Source organism: Hyla sarda, chromosome 8 (genome assembly GCF_029499605.1).
Source record: "Hyla sarda isolate aHylSar1 chromosome 8, aHylSar1.hap1, whole genome shotgun sequence".
NCBI lineage: Eukaryota > Metazoa > Chordata > Amphibia > Anura > Hylidae > Hyla > Hyla sarda.
In genome coordinates, this window is record NC_079196.1 from 110,660,027 (window position 1) to 110,684,708 (window position 24,682).

The 24,682-nt window shown below is 42.5% G+C and overlaps 1 protein-coding gene and 1 long non-coding RNA gene across 3 annotated transcripts in view; one reads left to right on the top strand and one right to left on the bottom strand.

Moving 5' to 3' along the window:
* LOC130284307 (uncharacterized) overlaps nucleotides 1-9,722 on the top strand; it is a 71,142-nt gene extending 61,420 nt beyond the window's left edge. Inside the window, exon 3 of the long non-coding RNA XR_008846977.1 lies at nucleotides 9,635-9,722. This is a non-coding gene — a long non-coding RNA (uncharacterized LOC130284307). The remainder of the gene's footprint in view (nucleotides 1-9,634) is intronic.
* The window catches only part of PLEKHM3 (pleckstrin homology domain containing M3), a 232,986-nt gene that overhangs the window by 198,131 nt on the left and 10,173 nt on the right, over nucleotides 1-24,682 (bottom strand). For both annotated transcript variants that reach the window (XM_056534528.1, XM_056534529.1), the window contains exon 2: nucleotides 10,147-10,777. In XM_056534528.1, the coding sequence (XP_056390503.1) occupies nucleotides 10,147-10,711 (565 nt within the window). In that variant the 5' untranslated portion in view covers nucleotides 10,712-10,777. The remainder of the gene's footprint in view (nucleotides 1-10,146; nucleotides 10,778-24,682) is intronic.

The following is a 24,682-nucleotide window of genomic DNA, read 5'->3' on the forward strand; positions in this document are numbered from 1 at the left end:
CAATCATGCTCTCTTCTCTCTGCAGAGATTATATTTTCCGCCTCACTATTCATGTCTATTTTTGCTTCCAATGTGAACTCATTCCTTCTTACAATTCTATCAATCGTGGCTCGCTCGGATGTTCTCCACAAAAATACAAGAAGTCCTCAGGCTTCTGTTATGACAGCAGCCAGCTCACTCTATTTTTCATAAAGCGGCAGGTCGATTAAATAAAAAAAATCTATTAGGACTAAGGTCAGGAAGAGTCCAATTGAAAGGCCCAGGTTCAATCTTTATTTCGACACTCAATGAAAATGGTAATACTTTTCCATTTAATTTAGCTCCCAACATGGACAAATGGAGAATTGAATTTAAGGTGGAACAAAAGAAAGCTAATCACAGTAAATGACCTAACATCTGGGCCGAGCTTTTACACTGTTGATGACTGAAAAGAGATGTACAAAAGGGCAGATGAGACAACGGAGATGAGTACTATAAAATTGTAGTCATGGTTTGTCCTGGATAAAGGGTACACTGAGACCTGCAGAATTTAGGAAAAGCATTAAAAAAAAAAAACACCTTTTCATAAATACTTAAAGGGGTACTCCGCCCCTAGACATCTTATCCCCTATCCAAAGTATAGGGGATAAGATGTCAGGTCACCGCGGTCCCGCTGCTGGGGACCCCCGGGATCATTACTGCACAGAGCGAGTTTGCTCTGCATGTAATGACGGGCAATACAGGGGCCGGAGCATCATTACATCACGGCTCCGCCCCTCGTGATGCCCCTGCCTGCCCCCTCAATACAAGTCTATGGGAGGGGGCGTGGCTGTCGTTACGCCCCCTGCCATAGACTTGCATTAAGGGGGTGTGCCGTGATGTCACGAGGGGTGGAGTCATGACATTACGCTGCTCTGTCCCCTGTATCGCCCGTCATTATGCACAGAGCGAACTCGCCCCCAGCAGCAGGACCCTGGCAATCTGACATCTTATCCCCTATCCTTTGGATAAAACACTTAGATTCACTTATTAACAGAGACCAATTTGAGTGTACAGCGCTGCAGAATTTGTGTGCGCTGTATAAATAAAGATTTACTATTACTACTCTTTACAATCTATTGGCTGATAGACATGTATTCTACATTTAGCTTAGACTAATCACAAATAGTTTTTTCACTGTCTAAACCTTATTAACTTAAAATAACTTGCCCTGAAGAAGCCAATAGGATAGTAATATATGTTGGGCTATTTTATGATTATGCACAGATCTGTACATATATTTAACGTATACTGTTTTGTTTTTTGTACATAATGATTTTTTTCATATGAATGCTTTTATATGTTGATGTTGTGCCCTAAGTCTGTTGTATTGTAATATTTCCAAGTGTGGTGGGTGACAAAGTGTACCTCTAATCGTGGTCCTGGTGATAGGATATGTGATTAAATTTCGCATCCACTTCTAATCCAGTGACCTGCTCCACAATATGGTGATGCATTTGCCAGAAACCTCATGCAAGTCTATGGAATTTCCAGCAAATCCATCTCTAGATCATGATAGTTTCGGAGCAGGTCATGGGATCAGAGGCAACCATGAAATTTAAGTATGTATTCTGCTGCCGGGACCACAATTAGAGGCAATACGTCAGCATCCCATTACAAAAGGGATGCCGATGTATGTTATGCCACAAATAGCAGCATATCCATTTACTTTAATGACCCAAACGTAGTCAGATAGTGACTATGTTCAGTCTCTTTCTGCGCCTACATGTTATTTTGTTAGACTCAATGGCCTGGTCTGCTAAGTACACCATACTAAACATGTATCCACTGAAATTGGAACAAACATAGATACTAGCTGGCTACATTTAGGACATTAAAGTGAAAAGACCGGCTGCTGCTCACCACTGTATAAGTTGCCATTCTTTTTTGATGAGATGGCGACGTACAACTGGAGCGAACAGCAATAAAGCAGCGTAGCCCCAGGCTTTGGAGGCTGTCTATGAATATGTGTGTGCTTTTTAATTGCTTTCAAATATTTCGGCTTTATGAGTTGAACTATATCGCATTTAAGGAGCAGTCTGTTAAGTATGTAAAGATTTACCACTGCAGCACCCCTAGTGTATATGCTGTGAACATTTTAGGAAACATAGGCCAACCACATAGGGGAGAATTTATCAATATGTGCAGCTACTTCACAGCCTTTTTTTTTTTTTTGCTGTGTTTTTGGCTTTATGTGAACCAAATTTATCAAACATACGTTTTCTGTATTGTATAATTAAAAAAAACGGATGTATAATAGGGGATGAAATAATGGGTGCTAACGGCTGAATAACGTCCTTCAAAATAAAGAGCATATTCATCCATTAAGACCCGTTATAACATCCGTCATGGCTGTTTTAACACCTCTGCCTACATACTCCCGCAGCCAGGACTACTACTACTCCCATCATGGAACAGACTTGTTTCCATGATAGGAGTAGTAGTCCACCGGCTGTGGGAGCCTACCGGTGGCTGGGGACGCTACATTAGTGTTTGTACTACTATCCCCATCATAAAACAGACTCTGTTCCATGATGGGAGTTGTAGTACAGGGGCTGAGGGAATTATCGGACCGGGACTCACTTCTGAGACCCGATGCGATTAGAAGTTATTAAACAGGGAGCGGGCGGCATGCTCCACTCCCCTGCGATGTACGATGTTTTTTTACTTTCATTTTTAAATTCCCCTCCGGGAGCCCTTAATGGCCGGTATGGAGGAGCCATTCAGGGCTCCTGGCGGGGTTTTTAAACTTACAGTGTGCCTAATTACTGTATAATCACATTCCCCCTGATTTAAGTATATTAATTTTATTCCCCCCCCCCCCCCCATGTGTATATGTAGGATTCCCCCCTTCCTGCTGCCCGGTCATCTTCTAGCACTGTCACAACGCACAGCAGGGACATGCCATTCCATTCCCTGCTGCTCATCTCCATATCTGACAGAGAGGAGCAGCGGAGAATGGAGGGACCTCCCCCCCCCCCCCCCCCCCGTGCGCTGTTATAGCGCTCCATTCCCCACCGCCGGTACCTGACCTGTACCTCCCAATGCGCTGCCTCATTCATATATTCCCCACTGCCGCCTGACATGTCAGAGCGCACAGCGGGGACGGACATGTCAGTCTATTCCCCACTGCTCATCTCCGTACCCGACGGGAACCGGTGGCGACAGCGGTGAATGAATGAAGCAGCGTACACGGGAGACAGGTCCCTCCATTCTCAGCTGCTCATCTCTGTCAGGTACGGAGATGAGCAGCAGGGAATGGAATGGCATGTCCCTGCTGTGCGCTGTGACAGCGCTAGAAGATGACTGGGCAGCAGGCAGGGAGGGAATCATACATATACACATGAGTGGAATAAAATGAATATACTTAAGTCAGGGGGAATGTGATTATACAGTAATTAGGCACACTGTAAGTTTAAAAACCCCTCCATGAGCCCTGAATGGCTCCTCCGTACATCGCAGGGGAGTGGAGCATGCCACCTGTTTAACTTCTGATTGCATCAGATCTCAGAAGTGAGACCCGGTGCGATCAATCTCTCAGCCCCTGTACTACAACCCCCATCAAGGAATAGAGTATGTTCCATGATGGGGGTAGTAGTACAAACACGAACATATCCTGCCGAGACACCGACAGGCTCCTGCAGCCGGGGAACTACTACTTCCATCATGGAAACAAGTCTGTCCCATGATGGGAGTAGTAGTAGTCCCGGCTGTGGGAGCCTGTAGGCAGAGGTGTTAAAATGGCTATAAAATAACGGTAAATGATGGATGGTATTACGGGTCTTAACGGGTGAATATGTCCGTTATTTAGACAGACGTTATTCAGCCGTTAGCAGCAGTTATATCATCCATTTTATACATGCTTTTTTTACAATACAGAAATCGGATGTTTAATAACGGATGAATAATCTATAGTGTGAAAGAAACCTAATGGAAGTTTATAACGGAGCAACTTTACAGTGTGAAAAGGGCCCAAGGCTTTAATAAATTTTGCACAAATGAAAAATCATCTTAGGACTTGCTGTAGGATATAATTTTTCTAAGGCAAGTCAGAGGTGGTATGAATTTGTGTTTTTTTGGAACGTTTGCACAATATTTTTGCGCCATTTAAAAAAAGATGCAGTTAATAAATCTTGTCCACTGCACAGTCAAGAATGAAGAACTGCATGTCACAGTCACTTTTGCCAAAGTTGCCTATTTTGAAATTGCGCAAACATTTTTTTAAGCATAAACTAACTGCGCAACAGTTTTCCATTGAATTTTAGCCAATAAAATGACAGGAAGGCAATGATAAATCTTCCCTACAGACCCAGCATATGCTACGATATGCCATAGTGTTGTATACATTGCACACACACGCTGCACGGGAAAACAACGCTCTCTTGGAAGAATTTCTTTGTAGCATCCCCTTTATTGAACAAGGTACTCAGCTACAATTTTCATTGTGAAGAAATCAAAGAAATGCTGACTCACATCACCTGAATTTATGCCAAAAACACAAGCTTTTGGCATAAGTCGGGTCCATTATACATTTGTATGTGGCTTTCTTATTAGGCATCCCTCTTTTTTTGGGAGCAGTGAATACTATGCAGGTAATTCATTTATAAGCCACAAATCTCTTTAAAGGCCTCCCAAAGCAGTAATTCAGTGGTTATATTCATTATAGGTCTACAGCATAAGCAAAATACTATAAATATATAATTACATTTTCTAAGGTTCTGAGTTAATTCTTGCAGTAGCTTGAGTCTCCTTCAAATTCTCAGAGGTATCTCATGTATCTGAAATAACGTGAATAGCAGTATTATTAGTAGCACACTATGAATTATGACTGGCAGTAAATGCCTTCTAACGCATTTATATACTTTGTCTGCAGAAAGGGCTAAAAATAGGCTAGGTTTCCATTTTTTTTTTTATGGCATTTTTTTTTTAAACTGCCAATGCAGTTTTAAAGCCAAAAGTCAGAAGTGGATCCAGTAGGGAGGAGAAGTACAAGTCCTTTCTTTATATTTCCCATTTCTTCTGAATAGACTTCTGGCTTTGGCTCAAAAACTGCAAAAAAAACGCCAGAAAAAACCTGTGCGTAACCTAGCCTAAGGGTATGTTCACACTGAGGAATTGGAGAAGAATTTACACGAGTAATCTGCTCGCTTTTTCCTCTCCAATTCACTCAGCAGTGAAAATCCCCATAGAGCTGTGCAGAATTTCTGCCCCTCAGTTCACACTGAGGAATTTCCTCAAGCAGAATTCTGACGAGGAAGTCTGTTCCGCTTGAAGAAAGAACATGTTCTTTCTTTCAGGCGGAATCAGTGTCGTTCTCCCATAGAGATCAATGTTATTTATTTGTTAGTCAGAAGAATTTCCACACTGAATTGGCGCGGAATTTCCGCATGGAAAAAAAAAGAAAAACATTTTTATGAATAGAAATACTTGATACTCCTCCTCCGCATGAAACCTGCATTTCCGCGCGAAATTCCGTGCGAAATCTCTGTGAGTTCTTGTGGAAAAGTAACAATATTTTGGGGCAGAAAATTTCTGCTTGATTTCCGCCCCAATTCCTCAGTGTGAACATACCCTAACACTGCTTTTAGGTAGATGCCACAAAGATGAAAAAGTTCCACTCTGGAGTAGCCCACTAAAACAATTGCGTAAATTAAAAGCTTTATTTTATCTTTTTTTATATATGAGCCTTACCTCTGCCTTAATGGTTTGCTTATTTACCGTATATGCTTGAGTATAAGCCGACCCGAATATAAGCCGAGGCCCCTCATTTCACCCCAAAAACCCAGGAAACGTTATTGACTCGACTATAAGCCTAGGGTGGGTAATACATCATCCCCTTCTGTCATCATCCCCCCCCCACTTTCATCATCACCGCCTGTCAATCCCTTCATCAGTGGTCTTAACCTGCGGACCTCCAGATGTTGCAAAACTACAACTCCCAGCATGCCCGGACAGCCATCGGCTGTCCAGGCATGCTGGGTGTTGTAGTTTTGAAACCTCTGGAGGTCCGCAGGTTGAAGACCACTGCGGCCTTCGTCATCATCCAGATCCCCCCTTTAGCTTTCTACTCACCTCCCCTCGGTGGGAAGGAAGGGTGAGCTGGTCCGGGCCATCTATTCTGCAGGTACCGTCCGGTGGGGAGGGTTAGTCGTTCCAGGCTGTCCATTTTCACCGGGGGGGGGGGGGGAGCCTCTTCTCCGCACTCCGGACCTGCCCCGGACTAGTGACGTTGCCTTGACGAAGACGCACAGGGGCACGAATAGAGGCCCCCCCGGTGAAAATGGACAGCCCAGAACGACTAACCCTCACCACTGGACGATCCCTGCAGCATAGATGGCCCGGACCAGCTCACCCTTCCTTCCCACCGAGGGGAGGTGAGTAGAAAACTAAAGAGGGGGGGGGGCTGGATGATGACGAAGGCTGCAGTGGTCTTCTACCTGCGGACCTCCAGAGGTTTCAAAACTACAACTCCCAGCATGCCCGGACAGCCAATGGAGGTCCGCAGGTTGAAGACCACTGATGAAGGGATTGGCAGGCGGTGATGATGAAAGGGGGGGTGATGACGGGGGGGGGGATGATGTATTTCCCACCATAGGATTATAGTCGAGTCAATAACTTTTCCTGGTTTTTTGGGGTGAAATTAGGGGCCTCGGCTTACATTCGGGTCGGCTTGTATACGTTATATTTATTTATTTAGAATTTAAATTAAAATAAAATATTCAATTAAAATGACAAAATGGTTTTGCACTTTAAACTTTCCATTTCAGGGATTATGACAGGTTTCCACAAAAACAACGAAGGGGATAGTCGCTACTAGGGATCGACCGATATCGTTTTTTTAGGGCCAATACCGATAATCGGCGGAGGTTAGGGCCGATAGCCGATAACTTATACCGATATTCCGGTATAAGTTATCGGCTATTTATTCCCCCGTGACACCGCTGCAGGTCATTGATTTAAAGTGGGCGCTTTAAATCACTGAACTGCAGTGGCTTTTGCGGTGCCATAGACAGCCGCCGCCACCCGCTTCTCTCCCCCTGCCTGTCCGGGGGTCCTGAGTCCAATCACCGCCACCGCTCCCTCCACCGCCGCACCACTCCCCCCACCGCCGCGCCGCACCGCTCCGCGCCCCCTACCGCCGCACCACGCCGCGTCACCCCCCCCACCGCACCGCCCCGGCCCCATTGCCATCCCCGGTTTTATAGGGCCCGGGGTCCACTCTACATCTGGCTCCGGTGGCGTCCTCCTGAGCTGTCACTGTGCGCACTGACGGTGACATCACGTCTCTCACGTCACGTCACTCGTCATTGCATACAGCGTAACGCAGGACGCAGCAGGAGCCAGAAGTAGCGTCGGCCCCGGGAACAGGTTATTATAAAACCGGGGATGGGGGAGGCAATGGGGCCGGGGCGGTGCAGTGGGGGGTGCAACGCGGTGCGGGGGGGCGGTCGCGGTGTGGCGGGTCAGGGGGGCGGGGCATTATCGGCAATGTAATTGCCGATACCGATAATGCCCAAAATCTTGATTATCGGCGGATAATATCGGCCAAACCGATAATCTGTCGATCCCTAGTCGCGTCACAACATAATGTATAAATGTGGAGGAAGAAGAAAGATACACTCCTCTGGCAGAAGCTGAACAAGGCAGACACAGAGATAGCCAACAAGTCTAAAAAAAAATCTCAAATTAAAAATACAATACAATTACCCATTAACCCTCTGTATATCTGCACATATATTTTGCATAAGATTCTCATCATCCATGTAATAATTACATTTAATAGAAGCAGCATGGCTGTCACCATGTATCGGAAAGTAGAACAGGGAGCTATTATGCGCAGCCTGATATTGTGTAAAGATAATAAAAAATGAACAGATTTGCAATTACTGCCTTTTATGAGGATAGCTGAAAGAAAGCACTTTGCGGATACAAATTATACCTTATTACTGTTTGCTATAATAGGATTAACACTGATTTTATCTTGCAGTAAAAGATTTTTAAAAGTCATATTTTATCCGCCATTAATGAAATAAAGCCTAATGTCATTGATATTTTAAGGTCACTTCTAAGGAAGCTTTCCTACTGAAAACAGAAGCCGTGCAGCATTTTGCCTGTGAAATGACAAAGTGTTTGATTTTCAGCTTTTGTACATTTCTAATGACGCTTGATAAAATGAACACAGTAATATTTCACTAAAATGACAGACAAATTACTCTATATGTTCTAGATGTGGTTGTATCCTCCGCTAACAGGGGGAAAGCCAAAGTATTGTACTCTTCTACACCGGTAGGTTATCCTCCCACTGTATTTCCTGTGGATTTGTCTGCGGGTTGCAGGTAATATAAACAGGAACACTCTAAGGTTTGCTGTAAGTTCATACTAGCCAACGGTTATCATAGGAGATGCCTTGTTCACAATGCATCTGAGCCTTCCAATAGAGGTATATGTCGGGAGGATTTGGCTTTGAGTAATGCTACCCCAGAGGCATGCTTGGCCCGCTAACTTTCATGTTAAAATAAATAACCTTTTTCATACATACATTTATCTATTTTTTGTGTGAAGTCCTTGTGTACAAAAGCACAATTGACAGATGGAAAGTATATGAACATATACAGGCCCCACAAAATGACAAATAACATATACTATAAGCTTCTGTCAGGCAAAAGGGACACTATGGATATGTTTGTTGTATGTGCCAGGAATGTGTTGGGCATAGAGAATTACTTATTAAAAGGGGTTATCCAGCAGGAGGGCTTTTTCTTTTTTTCAACACTTAGCCAGTGACCAGTGTTTAAAAAAAAAAAAACCACACTCTTACTTGCCTCCTGCGCTCCAGCGGTGGCTCGGGTGACCCGTTCCGGTCCCCAACTGCTGTCCTTTTCCACTCAGAAATCATGACGCCCATGGCCGAAGTTACGCTACACTGCCCGAGGCAGGACATCACCGCAGCCAATAACTGGCTAGTGTAACACTCTGGGCCCTAGCGTCACTGATTTCTAAGCGGAAGAGGACCGGAGTGGGTCACCTGAGCCACCGCTGGAGCGCAGGAGGTAAGTTAGCAGCATACCCAGAAAATATAGCATCTACATTTACCATACATTGAAAGTAAATTAATTACACCTCCAATACAAAAAGCTCTCAAAATGGATCAAAGAAAAGTGCCAAAGTGTATATAAATATTATCATTGTATGTACATGTAAAGACCCACCTACTCAGTTGAACTGACTATGTTGTGGGCAGAATGTCCAAAATGAGCAGTGTGATGCCAGGTAAGCTACAGGTGCTGTATGCCACAGGATAGGGGATGTGTCTGATTGTGAGGGGTTAGGATAGACTGCTGGGACTGGATGTCCTAAATGAAGTCCCAGGCAGTATGCATGCTCATCTCACCACACCATTGAACCGGAAAATCGAGTCCTGGTTTGAGAGATCTCCAGAGGTCCAAGCAACGAGACCCCATGTGATCAGACACCTAGCCTCTATATTGCTGAAGTTATTTGTTGCTGCCCCTTTAAATACAATTAGATATTAATTCCTTAACTAATTGAAATTAATTAATTTGTATACTGAGAGTACAATTGGTTATTCCTTAATTCCACCATACTTTCATTTCAGGAGTACTACTTGCAAGTTCTCTTTGGCTTGGGACAATAATGTGCATATCGATGTAGGTATAAGTGAGGCTAACATTTACTGTGTGAACAAGTGTTATTAATAATCCTACAAATCATATTGAATTAATTAATATTATTAGCTATTTATTTAACAGTGTAACAATACTTTTGTCTACATAGCGTATACATATGGATTGTAGCTTGTGGCTTCAGTTGTTCAGTTGTGTATCTTTAAAACATTGTAGGAGATCAGAAAAATAATGCTCCATTACGTTTCAAGTAGGTAATGGATATATGTAGGTTTTACCAGGGAGCTGTATTCCAATGACAAATACAGAGCTGATGCAGAAAGTTAAGAAAAGTCACAATCTTTATTCATACAATGCATTTTGATACACAATTATTTTTGTTTGCACTCAAAAATGTGTTATTCCTACATCAAAATGCGTTTTTTGAATAAAGAACTGTGTATTTCCCCAAAGTTATGTTAAGATAATACATATAAAGACATACCAGTATTTCCTTCAATGTCTCTGGTGAAATGAATCCCTTGGCTTGATGATCGCTGCAATGGGGCAGGCTTGCGAACATTATTCCAATCCACATGAGTGACATCTGACCGAGATCTGTTGTGCCCTGGTCTAAATTTTGGAGTGTCTTCATTAAGGGCTACTGTGTCATTCACTGAGCGAGGTCTATCCCGTCTACGGTGACAAGCTGTAAAAAAATTAAATGAGGAAGTGTCTTTTCCTTCTCCGGCCAATGAAGAGGTATCCGGAAATGTTCTTTTCATTGAAGAGAAATGTTCTTTGGCATGGATACCATTCTTTGCTTTGGCATCGAATAGGCTACTTTTACATCTCTCCCAAATGATACTACGGTGAGAGTTATTGGCATTTTGACCATCAGCGTTCTGCTTTATCTTATTAGATATGTCATTTCCCAAGAGTTCTGGAACTTCATGAATGCCAAAGACTTCAGACTGATGACCAACATGCTCAAGATTATCGAATGAATTGAAGAAGTCTTCAGTGACCTCAAGTGCTGGACTAATGTCATCTACTTCCAATGCCTCCATTCTTTACTGATGTTGCAGTTAAGGAAATTACATAGCTAAGCCTTGGTAATCTCCCAAGTTCAAACCCTATTTGAAAACACAAAAAAACACAATGAATTTGTAATAAGTTACTAGAAAAAGTTCAGTGTAATAGGTCTAAATGTATGAATTGGAGTATGTAGAAAAAAGCAGGAACAGAAAAATAGCGCTAAGTGACGAAAAAAAAAGATGGTAAAAAGAATAAAAATAGATATATAACAATATGATGATAGGAAGTTATGAAGACATATAGATGGTAAAGATTGTTTACATATATATCTATACGTGATGCATATACATATTCAGTGGATCAAAGCATCAGTGTACCGCTGTTGGCACAGTAAGAGGTAACAGATGTTATATCAACAGGTGGGTAATGGTATCTCACTCACCTATTGCTGTTGCCCTGCAGGCACAACACTGTTAAGCACATATGTGGACTGTAATTGCACTCTCAAGTGATCCTATGGCAGCCCGGCATCCACACCTGAGCATCAGCGATGTCGGTCTTTGCAGTAGAAGAGAGGGTCCTGGGACAGGCAGCTCCTGCGGTTACCAGGTAAAAAAGGATGGCTTCTTGCGGTGCCTGAGGATCGGTTTTCGTTCAAGAGAAAGACAAGTGTCCAAATGGTAAAGGATACTTGTTATATTAAAGATGGTGACAAAATAAAATAGATAAAACAAATTAAAGCAACGCGTTTCGCGAGGTAGCCCCCGCTTCGTCAGGCTTGGCTAAGTGGGGGCTACCTTGCGAAACGCGTTGCTTTAATTTGTTTCTATCTTTTTATTTTGTCACCATATTTAATAAAACAAGTATCCTTTACCATTTGGTCACTTGTCTTTCTGTTGAACATAACCCGATCCTCAGGTGCCGCATGAAGCCATCCTTTTTTCCCGGGTAACCGCAGGAGCTGCCTATCCCAGGACCCTCTCTTCTACTGCATAGGTCTACATGTAACATATATTATGCTCAGAGAAAAGACTTCAGGTCCAAAATAAATGTAAAAAATATAAATCAAGACTGTTTAGGAAAATCTTAGTAATAGCAAGTCCAGGTATATGATAGTAGAAGTTAGTTGACATTTATAATATTATTACTTAGTTTGTAGTAACACTCAGTTTGTTCTAGATTTCCCGATGTTTTGGCCCATCCCGGACTATGTTCACAGTGCTAAACCTGAGTGTGATAGTAATAAAAGAATGGCGTGCAGCAGTTTGTTCTACAATAATGCAATAGGTTAAACTATGGGCATACATAGTGTAAATGCTGTGGATTTTCATAAGAGGTATTTTACAGCATTTTTGCTCGGAACTTTACAGCAGCTAATTCATACCAAATGGTGCTGCTTTAGAGAAGATGAGTTTTTCAGTAAAGAAATCTACATTGGTGAATTTTGTAGTGAATTGGTAGTATTGCAGACTTTTTGTGGATTTTGACTTGTTAATAGGGAAAATAAGCCAGGTGCAACCATACCATAAGGGAAAGATGCCCAATGTGCTGTAGAGACAATGTAGGACTATACTAAGAATTTGAGATGTGATCTCAGCGTTCTGGTACCGTATTTCTTATTTGTCTGCTATGGTGAAGGGAAAGAACAATAAAGATATATATTATAAGAAACTGGCCTTATTTTACAGTAATCTTTATAGCCATCTTATGTGCTTGGACTTTATAAAAGGACCCTTGTCTATAACAGAAGATGTACAGTTGAAAAAATAAAAAGTGTGCCATACATAAATTCATTTGAAGATAGAGTAACAGGCAAAATTAGTTGAGAAGGATTTTCCTCCTTACACAGATAGGTCATCACTTTGTCATTGGTGCTGGTCTGACCAATGGGACCCCATTGATTACCAGAGAAGCTGAAACCTCACCAATCATAAGATTCTAGCATATCAAAGTGATGACATGACTTTATAAGACGGACATTAACCTTTAAAGGGGTACTTCGCCCCTAGACATCTTATGCCCTATTGGGAAATGATGTCTGATTGCGGGGGTGTCCGGCCACTGCCATAGAAATGAATGGATGGGGCGTGGCATGATGGCACGAGGGGGCATGGCTTGACGTCACGACTAGGGATGTCCGATACCGATACTGTTCATTTGCACGAGTACTTGTAGTCGTGCAAATGTCCCACATACCTGCCATCGGGAGTCCCGCCCACAGGTATCATGGACGTGGGTAAGCCGCTTGCACTCTCCACACTCCCGAGCTATGCAGTGCGATCAGCTGCTGAGTGCACATCATAGGCGGGACCTGCATTAACCCTTTAGATGCCACAATTAGTTGTGAGGACAGCCAGAGGTCCCTTACCCTGCTTTGTGCGTCCATCGTTGCTCCTTTACTGTTGCCAGCCATGGAGTACATACATACATACAAGTAGAAATCTCAACTGGCACTACTGTGATAGCTAAGGAGTACTACAGGAATCCTATACCGAGGTCCAGAACACAGTAACTTGCTTAAGCCGGTGGTGGTGCTCAGCATACAAAAGTCCAAACAAATGTAGAAGTGCTTCAAGCAGAAAGAAAATGTGTGGCAGCTCACCAAAGGTAACTTCAGGCTTCTATTTATTAAAGCAGGTGTATAAACAGGTGCAAGTTCACATGCAAGGAGTGATGTCAGTTTCACACAATAATATGCGTCTTCTGGCTCAACATACATTCACTGGGCTAGCCCCGGTATATATACACAGATAAATTGGCGTGACGTGTGCTGGAGCACTGGCGCAAAATGACGACATGGTTATCAACCTGTGCTCAGAACAGCACCTGTCACAATCTAATCGGGCAGGCCGCCCACAAGAGGAGGGCCGCCCTGCTGCTCCACTTAGCGCTGCCAGAGCCTCATCTCTATGGGAACCGGAGGACGCCGGGCCGTGGACTGAAATCAACCACGGACAGAGAACAGACAAGGACTATGCGGTCATACTTTGCAAGGTAAGTACCTATATAGGAGCAGCTATATAACCAAACAGGTGCAGCCACAGTAATAAGAAACAAAGTGCATTTAAGTGACATAAATAGAAAAGATTAGTGAGATCTACATTGTTAAAAACTATTTTCAAATTATCTTATAGAAAAACCACTCATGTCAAGCTTGTCGTTGAGGCCAAGTGGACCCACAGCATCTGTCCTAAGGACCCACTTCACCTCTCTCTGCAGAAGTGCCTTGTCACGGTCCCCACCATTTTTAGGGGCATATACAATTTCTAGACCAGCAAATTTAAGCACCCCAACATCCCCTCCATAATCATTTTTAATATGCACAATAAGTCGGACAGTGAACTTTCAGAAGCCGAGGTGGGCACGGCACTTAACGCAGGTAGATCTGACACAGGTGCATTTTTCACTGCATGTGAAACAAAGGACATTCTACAAACACTCAGTCAGAAGTCGTTGGAACAAAAGGTCTCGTTACTATCTGAGAAAGAAGTGAGACTTTTTTGGACAATCAATTCCCTCCGATCATATAGCGAATGTGGCCGAGTGCCAAGAGGTTTACGGTCATACAAAGACCTGTCACAATTCAATGATGATGATCTATCAAATAATTTGAAAATAGTTTTTAACAATGTAGATATCACTAATCTTTTCTATTTATGTCACTTAAATGCACTTTGTTTCTTATTACTGTGGCTGCCCCTGTTTGGTTATATAGCTGCTCCTATATAGGTACTTACCTTGCAAAGTATGACAGGTGGATGACCACGTCATCATTTTGCGCCAGTGCTCCAGCACACGTAACGCCAATTTATCTGTGTATATATACCGGGGCTAGCCCAGTGAATGTATGTTGAGCCAGAAGAAGCACATTATTGTGTGCAACGGACATCGCTCCTTGCATGTGAACTTGCACCTGTTTATACACCTGCTTTAATAAATAGAAACCTGAAGTTACCTTTGGTGAGCTGCTGCTAATTTTCTTTCTGCTTGAAGCACATTAGTTAAGGAGTGCCAATAACACTGATCACTGCTATGCTATGGCATAGCATTAATCAGTGTATATGCAATGTACAGATTGCATGCAATAGTCCCCTATAGGGACTATAAAAGTGAAAAAAAGGAAGGTGATGAAACAGCAGCTTTTGGGGTAGTGGAGTGAAGTGGTTCCTAGTCACTATGTGTGAGGATGTTTATGGCACTTTATATGCATATGCATATATAGTACTGTAGCAGGTAATGGTACCTGACAGATTCTCAGGAGTGAGCTCTGAAGGTTTGGGGACACTAACAGGCTAGTAATTTATTGTTTTGCATATAATATACTTTTTGAATCCCTTTGGGATAAATTGTTGATAATTGATAAAGAGTGCTTTTGGATACTACAGTACTGAACCTCACACTCCAATTTGTTTACACTGGTTGATCCTGTCTGCAGAGCTTCATGTTATATTTTAATCATGTTAAGAACATTTGATTTTAATTCATTTAAGTGTAAGCTCTACATCATTTTGGTGTATAATGTATGTAAGTAGAGTACGGCTAGAGGGACATAGACAATTCAATATGAGATTGAGATACGAAAAAGATATATGTCCTGGAGGACCTTTTTGAGTATTTAAATAAAAAACAATATACATATATTTTATATGTATAAAAAAGCCCTTTCTCTTATAAAAACAAACAAAAAAAAACAACCTTTTTTTCCATTAAGAGTACATTCACACGGCAGGATCCACAGCGTATTTTACGCTGTGGATCCGCCGATAAAGGACCGTTACATGCTGCCTTTAGATGTTCCTGGCCGGAGCGGCAGTACACCACTACGAGCAGACACACTGAAGCGATGTCTGCTCATAGTAGCGTATTGCTGCTCCTAGTAGGCACATCTAAAGGCACCACGTAGCGGTCCTTCAAGGGCGGATCCACAGCATAAAATACACTGTGGATCCCCCCGTGTGAACGTACCCTTAAGGGAAAAAAAAAAAGCCACATGACATTGAAAAAAGTATTGGTAATTGGTATCTGCGAGTACTTAAGAAAAAGTATCGGTACTCGTACTTCGTCTTAAAAAAATGGTATCGGGACATCCCTAGTTATGACCACAGCAGCCCGAACCAGCGTTCTGAACATAATGTTCAGAACACTGAGTGGCAGCAAAGTTAGGAGGACCTTCTCTTAGATTGCATTATGCCCTAACTGATGGTGCCTGCACCTCCGTACTTTTTAAGTAGAAAAGGGTGGCCTTGTGCTCCGTCCCCAGGCTGGCAGACTCCCAGCAGGGAATATGAATTTACTGTGCAGTGATTTCATATTCCCTGCAGGGAGCTCCGATTGGTCAATTAGGTGCTGACCAATCAGAGCTTATGGCGAGGAATAAGACATCACAGCACTGTAACTTCATATTCCCACACTCTGAGCCACCTGGGGAGCAGGCAGAGTATAGTGCCACCCACAGAAGTGCAGTGCTGACCCAAAAAAATGAGTTACAAATGTCATAACGATGCCGTTATGACTTTTTTTTTTTTGCTTAACAACGAATCGGGACTTGATTAATTGATGACGGGATAATTGATTTAAAGTGTACCTGTCGTCAACAAAAACTTAGATAATACCATTATATGTATATTTGTAATATACATTGGTTAAAAAATGTGTATATTTTTGTCCCTACAGCTATTATTTGTGTGTCTCTGTGAGGAGTCCAAATACAAGAAGTGTGGGCGGACAAGCAGGGCTCTGTGCACTTAGGACAAGCAGGGCTCTGCACACACCCCCGGCTCACACAGCAGGATGATTGGCAAGCCAGGAGCCTGCACAGAGAGCTGCATTTCCTGCCCTCACTTCCTGTATTTGGACTCCTCATAGACACACACAGGTAATAGCTGCAGGGACAGCATTTTTTCACCCAAAAATATACACATTTTTTAATCAATGTATATTACAAATTTACATATTATGGTATTATCTACATTATATCAAAAGTTTCTGTTGGTGACAGGTACACTTTAAAGGGGTATTTCAGGCCAAAACTTTTTTTTATATATATCAACTGGCTCCGTAAAGTTAAACAGATTTGTAAATTATTTCTATTAAAAAATCTTAATCCTTCCAATAGTTATTAGCTTCTGAAGTTGAGTTGTTGTTTTCTGTCTAACTGCTATCCTATGGGGATATTTTCCCATCATGCACAGCTCCCGGGACGTGACATCATCATTGAGCAGTTAGACAGAAAACTTCAGAAGCTAATAACTATTGGAAGGATTAAGATTTTTTAATAGAAGTGATTTACAAATCTGTTTAACTTTCCGGAGCCAGTTGATATATATAAAAAAAGGTTTTGCCTGGAATACCCCTTTAACTGATAATATGGATTCATTGTTGGAACCCTAGACTTAAATGTATCTTATTAAATACTTTTAATAAAACTATTCAAAAAATACTATTATAAAAATCTAAAACATGTTATACTCAAAAAACATTAATAAAAAGAAAATGGCAATAAAATATAGCATAGTGTTTGCATATTCCAAGTGGAATAAAAAGGAAAACAGCATTTCAAAAACAATAAGTGAAGAAATGTGAAGAATGTTAGCACATTCCCATATTGAGCCTGGCTTGTTACTATATCTATTAGTAGGGTAACAGAATTATTTTTTGAGTTCATTTCATAGGAAAGAGGCCAGCTCTGCTAACGAGTCACACCATCAAATAAAGACAACTATAGGAAGGTCAAGAGAGCATTCCACGCTAGCTTTGTTCACGAAGAGATGCCACCAGTGAACACTTGTTCTCCAAAGCCAAGAAAAATTTCCCAGACCATTTGTCTACAAATTTGTCAATTGACTTAAAGGGGTATTCCGGGCAAAAAAATCTTATCCCCTATCCATCATACATACACCCGCCGCTGCCCCCCCACATCATACATTACATACACACATCATATATACATATACACTCACACCATAAATATACACCATACATATGCACACATCATACATACACCTGCCGCTGCCCACCCCACATCATACATTACATACACACATCACACATAAACCATACACACATCATATATACACATACACTCACACCATAAATATACACCATACATATGCACACATCATACATACGCCTGCCGCTGCCCACCCACATCATACATTACATACACACATCACACATACACCATATACACATACACTCACACCATAAATATACACCATACATATGCACACATCATACATACACCTGCCGCTGCCCACCCCACATCATACACACATCCCACATACACAGACACCATACACATATACACATGACACATAAACCATACATATGCACACACCATACTTACACCCGCCGCTAATACACCCCCCCATATCATACATTACATACATATACAACCACCCTTCACGCCGCCTGCATGCTCGGCCTCCTCACCTGAGCCGGTGTGAGGTGAAATCCACAGCCCGTGCAGTGCAGTCTCATTCACACACATGTCCTCTCCCCCTCCCCCTGCTCAGTATTTTCCCCCATGAAAACTTGAAACCTCCCCGTGATAAGTTATAGGGGTGTGAATCGCCAAGAATTTGGCGATTCGATTCGAATCGCGATACCAGTGTGGCGATTCGATATATCGCGATATATCGCGATACCGTCTAGGTGACGATACATCGCGATATATCGCCCACCTGGGAGCATTCATAGATCCCAATAGACGCCGCTGTCAGCTTTGACAGCGGCGATCTAGTACTCCGGTGCTCACTTTTCTCATGTTATCCCGTGCGGGCTGCAAAATAAAATAAAACGCACTTTATCTTACCTGCCAACGAGCCCGCGGAGCTCCGGTACAGGTGTTCGGTCCCCGGGCTGTATTCTTCTTACTTCCTGTTAGTCCGGCACGTCACATGGAGCTTCAGCCTATCACCAGCGGAGGCGGGACATCGCTGCGGCTGGTGATAGGCTGAAGCTCCATGTGACGTGCCGGACTAACAGGAAGTAAGAAGAATACAGCCCGGGGACCGAACACCTGTACCGGAGCTCCGCGGGCTCGTTGGCAGGTAAGAGAAAGTGCGTTTTATTAAAAATTCCACATCCCTAAAAGAATCGATTCAAAAATATTTTGAATCGATTCTGTATCGGCAAATGAAAAATCGCGATTATCGCGAGAATCGATTTTTTCTTACATCCCTAATAAGTTAGGTCCTGTGTAGACAGATCAGGGGAGGGGAGGAGCTGTGTACTCATTCTTCCCCTGTCTTGCAGAGCTGCGCTCTCCATCCTCCTGGAAGGGGGATGAGGGGGCGTGGCTTAATTCTCTCCTGCAGACGTGCGGACCTCGGGCTCTGCCCTCGGTTGGTCCGAAATTTTTTCACCTCACACCGGCACCTCAGGGGCTAAGAGCAGACTTGTGCGTGCGCAGCGCACGTCTGCAAATCTGCTCCCAGCGACAATCACGTAGACAGGCAGAAATGCCGGCTGGGGGGCTCTGAGCAGCAGCCCCCTGGCTACTGAAATCAGCTGGGGGCCGCCGCCGCCCCCTCCATACACCCTGAGCGCCGGTGTGAGGTGCAGACTTGCATCGTCTCCTGCGCCTCACACCGGCATTAAAGAAAAATAAGGGGGAAGTCTGTCTGTCCCTGCTAGCCCGATACAGGGCTAAATCTATGAACAATTCACCTGCCCGGCGACCGGAACTACATATCCCGGGCGTCGGGCGATAGGATTTCCACATCCCTGCATTACTGAGCAATCTGTTACTTTCATCTGATGTAAATTTCATTTTCTGAGTAATGGAGGCGGTCTTCAGCCAGGTGAAACATTGCTAAAAAGTGAGAAGACAGCCTACAATGGTCAGAAAATCGAATTTGCATATTATTACTATAATCTAAATGCAGATTGCTCAGGAACGGCTGAACAGATTTTTTCTGCACTATTAAAATGAATATTCAGGTTAGTGCGGGCGATGCTGCGGTCAGTTTCCCTTTAAGGCAGACAGACCAAAGTGCCACACACTATAATCCTGATTGGATATGTATTTTAATGCTTTGACTAAAGGAAGATCAGGGCTGACATTATATAGGTAAAATATGACTCAATATATGACTTAAAAAAGATGTCCAGAATTTTAAGAGATCTGGCTTTACTTTTCTGTAAATCCCTGTCACTCCATTGTCACTGTTTCAATGTTCCCTGCCACCCCTGCAGCGGTTATGACATATCATTTGCATGATGCTGCAGCCATTCACTCGCCATGGCATTCAAATGCAAACGGAAAGCGCTTAGGGCAGTTAGTGCCTACACCACCATGGGAACAATGGACATGACATCACTGTTGCAGGCCTAGTTGGTAACACTGAAGTAGACCCCTGTGCGGGACTGTTTTCTTAATCCCGCTACCACAGGATTTCTGACCATTACCCCCCCTGTGCCATTTCATCACCCCCTTGTGCCATTCCATCAGCCCCCTGAGGCATTTCAGAGGTTTGAGGGACTGCACTGGATTTTTTGGGACCGCTGTATGTTCTGTGACCACACACGTCAGGAAGTTTTTTATTGGGTTCCATGGGATCCCAATCATGATGCAGGGTTGAAGCAGTGGTGGATTTAAAGGGTTAGTGTCAACCTTTGACATGTCATGTCAAAAGATTTGATCAGTTGCAATCTGGGTGGTATCGATCACTAGATAGAGCCAAGAGAAGAGTGTGGATGAGCATTTCACCCCCCAGCTCTCCGTCCTCCCCATTTCGTTGAGCATCACAGGTTTCCATTATAAGTTTACAAGATCTGAACACCAAGACCTCAATCGATCGAAACTTGTCTGTGTGACACTGGCGCTTTAAGGGGAAGTAAAGTTTTTTAATTTATATTAGTTCCAGCTTTTAGCCAGTTTTCTACAAGTTCTGGACAACCCCTTTAAGAGATGATCTTCTTGTAATTATTCACTGGTGTTATGGGAGGAAAATGGGAAACAAAAAAAGTATATAACAATGATATCTTTCTGAAAAACAGAAACTTTATGTTTCCAGCCACAGAGACTTGTTTCTCCGCTCAATTACCTCTGACAGCATCTGCCAGGAAGTGGCGCTTTGTACGGCTTCTCGCTCTGCATACCAGCAGGGTTTTAGACACCCTTCATTGCTGCTTGTTGATGCATGAAGAATAAGAAGGGATAGGCAATACTATAGTGAGCATAATATATATCAAACAGGTATCAACAAGACTGAAGTAAGTATGTTGTAAAGGACCACAAGCTACTTTTCCAGGATCAGCGTTCTAGCATGTGGGGATGCTACTGGGGCAGATCTACACTTAGTGACTAGTAAGACATTTTTTGCCAAAAAATATAGATATTGTTAACATCAGATCACTGAAAAGGTTATAAAGGCATTCAGCAGCTATCAGAGTGTTTAGTATAAGGCATAATAGAAATATAACTTTACAAGTTTGCACCAGTGTGTCACCCAAGATTATAATTAATTATTATTATTATTATTATTATTATTTTTTTTTTTATAGCACACTTGGTTCCAGGGCACTGTACATATGATAAAGGGGTCAAAATACATAGGAAACTCACATAACACAAACACGAGTAGAACGAATTGGATATGAAATGTTAAATGACAGACGCGGATAGAGAATAAGATATTTTTCCCCAGACAACCCCTTTATTGTATTTTAAAGAATAGCTTCACGAAAATTGTTCACATAGAATTCTAATTCCAGCTGCTACCCATATGAAAAATACAGGTTGATATTCAAGTATGTGCAACAATATTTATGTAGGTGGTACATTATATCCACTTGAATGGAAGAATCCAAAGTTTTACCAGGAGGACAGTCCCCAGAGCTACCTCCACTGGCTGGTCTCTTTCTCATATTGCATCTTAGGGGGCTTTCACACCACGTTTTGTACTTACGGTTCCCGAATACGGCTGAGAGGAGGGGGGCGGGGCAGCCTCCGGTCGGCTGCGTTTTCGGCCGTATGCAGTTTCCCGACCGTAGGCAAAAACACGGTTGACCACGTTTTTGCCTGCGGTCGGGAAACCGCATACGGCCGAAAACGCAGCCGACCGGAGGCTGCGGTTCACTCCGGTCGGCTCATAGACATGCATTAAATATGGTTCCCGAATACAGCTGAGTGCGGGCGTCGTGATTAAGCCCCGCCCCCTCCTCCCAGCCGTATTCGGGAACCGTAAGTACAAAACGTGGTGTGAAAGCACCCTTAGTACCATCTTTTTTTGATGAACACACTCAGCCATCTATATAATGAGGATGTGACTGATCAGACCAGATCACCTTCTTCCTCTGGTCTAGTTGTAATGTTAACTGCCCATTTAATAGGAGTTGTGATGGGCAATCTGACCAGCTCCAGTATTAGCTGCCTTTACTCCCCACAGGCATCAATAAGCATTGGGCACCTATGACCTTGTCACATGTTCACCAGGTGGCCTTCCTTGGACCACCCATAACTTTCTTATTTTTTGTCATGATGGAGCTGCATGGGGACTACAATGGTATAACTTTAAGGTACATTTTAGATCACTACCTTTACCAGGCCGATTAACAAAATAATGAAATTTACACTTTTTTTTCTTTTTATAGTTTGGGTCATTACAGATGTGGCGATACCAAATCGTTTTTGTAAGGGGAATTCATGCAATTGTTTTTGGCTGGGGGGGGGGGGGGTTTATTACTCTTTAAAATCTCATTTGGGGACTTTCTTCTGATCACTCATTTAATACACGACAATACCATTGTAGTGCAGTGTATTTTACATACATACATTACATGACAGCCCTTGGGGCCTTCAGAAGGCCCCCAATTACCATGGAGACCCACTGCCAATCGTGTCGTAAGGCTGCCAATGGATCACATAACCCTACAGATCCCTTACACGCAGTGGTCATGATTTGACCGCAGCATGTAAATGGTTTCTTCAGTCCTAGCTGGGGGCCTGGCTGTCATACTGGGAGAATCATAAAGGATGTCAACAAGTATAGAGGGAAAAAAATAGAGCTCACACATTACTCTGAAGAGGCTGTAGAAGTGAAAAAAAAAGCTGAACTTTGAATATAGGTTTATGGAGAAAATGTTTTTGCACCAAATTTAATACAAAACAAGAATAAAAAATATATTTTACAAAATGTGTCATTCGCTTTTAATGCCTCTAGTGATCCACATAAAATCTTGTTATGCACCTAAGTATTTAAAGAAGCTTTGCAAAAATATTTAGCCTAAAAAGTGAAGCACAGGCTATTAGTAAAGAATAATGTGGAGGTTATCCTGTAATAGAAAAACAAAGATTATTTTGTTCCAAAAACAGCATCACAGCTGTCCTCAGCTTGTGTGTGTGGTATGACATCTTGGTTCCATTTACTTCACTAGATCTGAGCTGGAATACCATACATGACCTGAGGACAGGTGTGGTGCTGTTTTTTTTTTTTTTTAGGCAATCAGCTCTATTTTTGTGACCCTAGATAAACCGTTCAAAAGGGGTACTCCGGCCCTAAGACATCTTATCCCCTATCCTTTGGATAGGGGATTAGATGTCTTAGGGCCGGAGTACCCCTTTAAGTAGGTAGTGCCTCTCTGCATTCTGAGAGGGTTGAGAGGAGAAGTGGCAATGTAATACGAACAAGCTTGTATGAACAGTAACCATGACTGGGCTGCAACGCCAATGTATCTGTAACATGGTACACAATGATCACAACTTCTTGGGAATGAATTATAAAAGGTAAACTTAAAGGGAAAAGCTTCACAAAAGGTATTGTGCATTAGGATATAACAGCAATGTTTTTTCCATTGAAGCTATTTTTCCATTGAAGTTTTAAAACCATTTGAATTGTTCCCTTAAGGTACGGACCAACATAAGGTCCAAAAAGCATGTCCACATGTGGGCACAGTTAATGACCATTATCTTGCAGGTAAACAGCCATTTTACCCACAAAAACAATACAGCCATTATAAAAGTACCCGCAACACATCTCTAGTCTGTCCCAGACTCTTTATCAGGCACATGCCAGATGAACAGTCACGTACAGACTAGAAACGTGTTGCAGTTGCTTTTATAATATATTATTATCCAAAAAGAAAATTTTTCTTTTTGCCACTCTACATTGTTGCATTTTGATGGTCGACGTTCATATCACAATTGGTGCCCCTGAGGCACACATACATCAGGAAAATGTCAAAATGACATGCTGACGTATCAATGCTCATACATGGGCCCCATTAATTTCAATGGCCTGAGCATAGTCAGGTAGATACTACATTCGGGTCATTTTCCCAACGTATCCAAGTTTTGTCTAAAATTTTAAATCGCTCCCAGCCACATTTTTTTGTCTGAGTCAAAACTTTACTATACACTCGGGCCACTAAAATGAACGGGGCTAGTGCCTGACTAAGCACGGATATGTTGATGTGTCATTTTGAAATATTCCCGACGTATCCGCAGCTCGGAGGCACACACAGTGATGTGAACTTAGCCTTAGATAAATTCTCCAACCCTTTGCTATGCTATGTTCTGTACTGGGATACCACATTTTACTGAAGAAGAGTTGCTGTATACCTAGAAACGTGTATTGATTTGGGGCATAAAATGTATTTTTGCTTCAATGAAACTCCTTTCCTGGTTTCCTGTAAGAGGTCTGAACAAAGCTCATGGACTTTTGTTTGTAATAAAGCTTTATACAACTAATGGGAAAACCTAGATAACAAGGTAAAATGGCCTACTACTGGACAGAATCCCAAAATCCCCATACCAGTGATAACAAACAGTAACTATTTTTCATTTCAGATACTTTTTATGAACAAGACAATCAGTTCAGCAAGTTGTATAGCAAAACTGCTCTCATGCATATTAATTTAAATGGTCACTTTATTGTTGTAATGTACCTACCACAACTAAACACCTCATCGCTCGGAATTTTGGCTTTAGGGACTCCTCCGCAGGCATGTTATCCTCCCTTATACCATTCTCTGAGAGCTGATCTTAAGAAATGGAATTA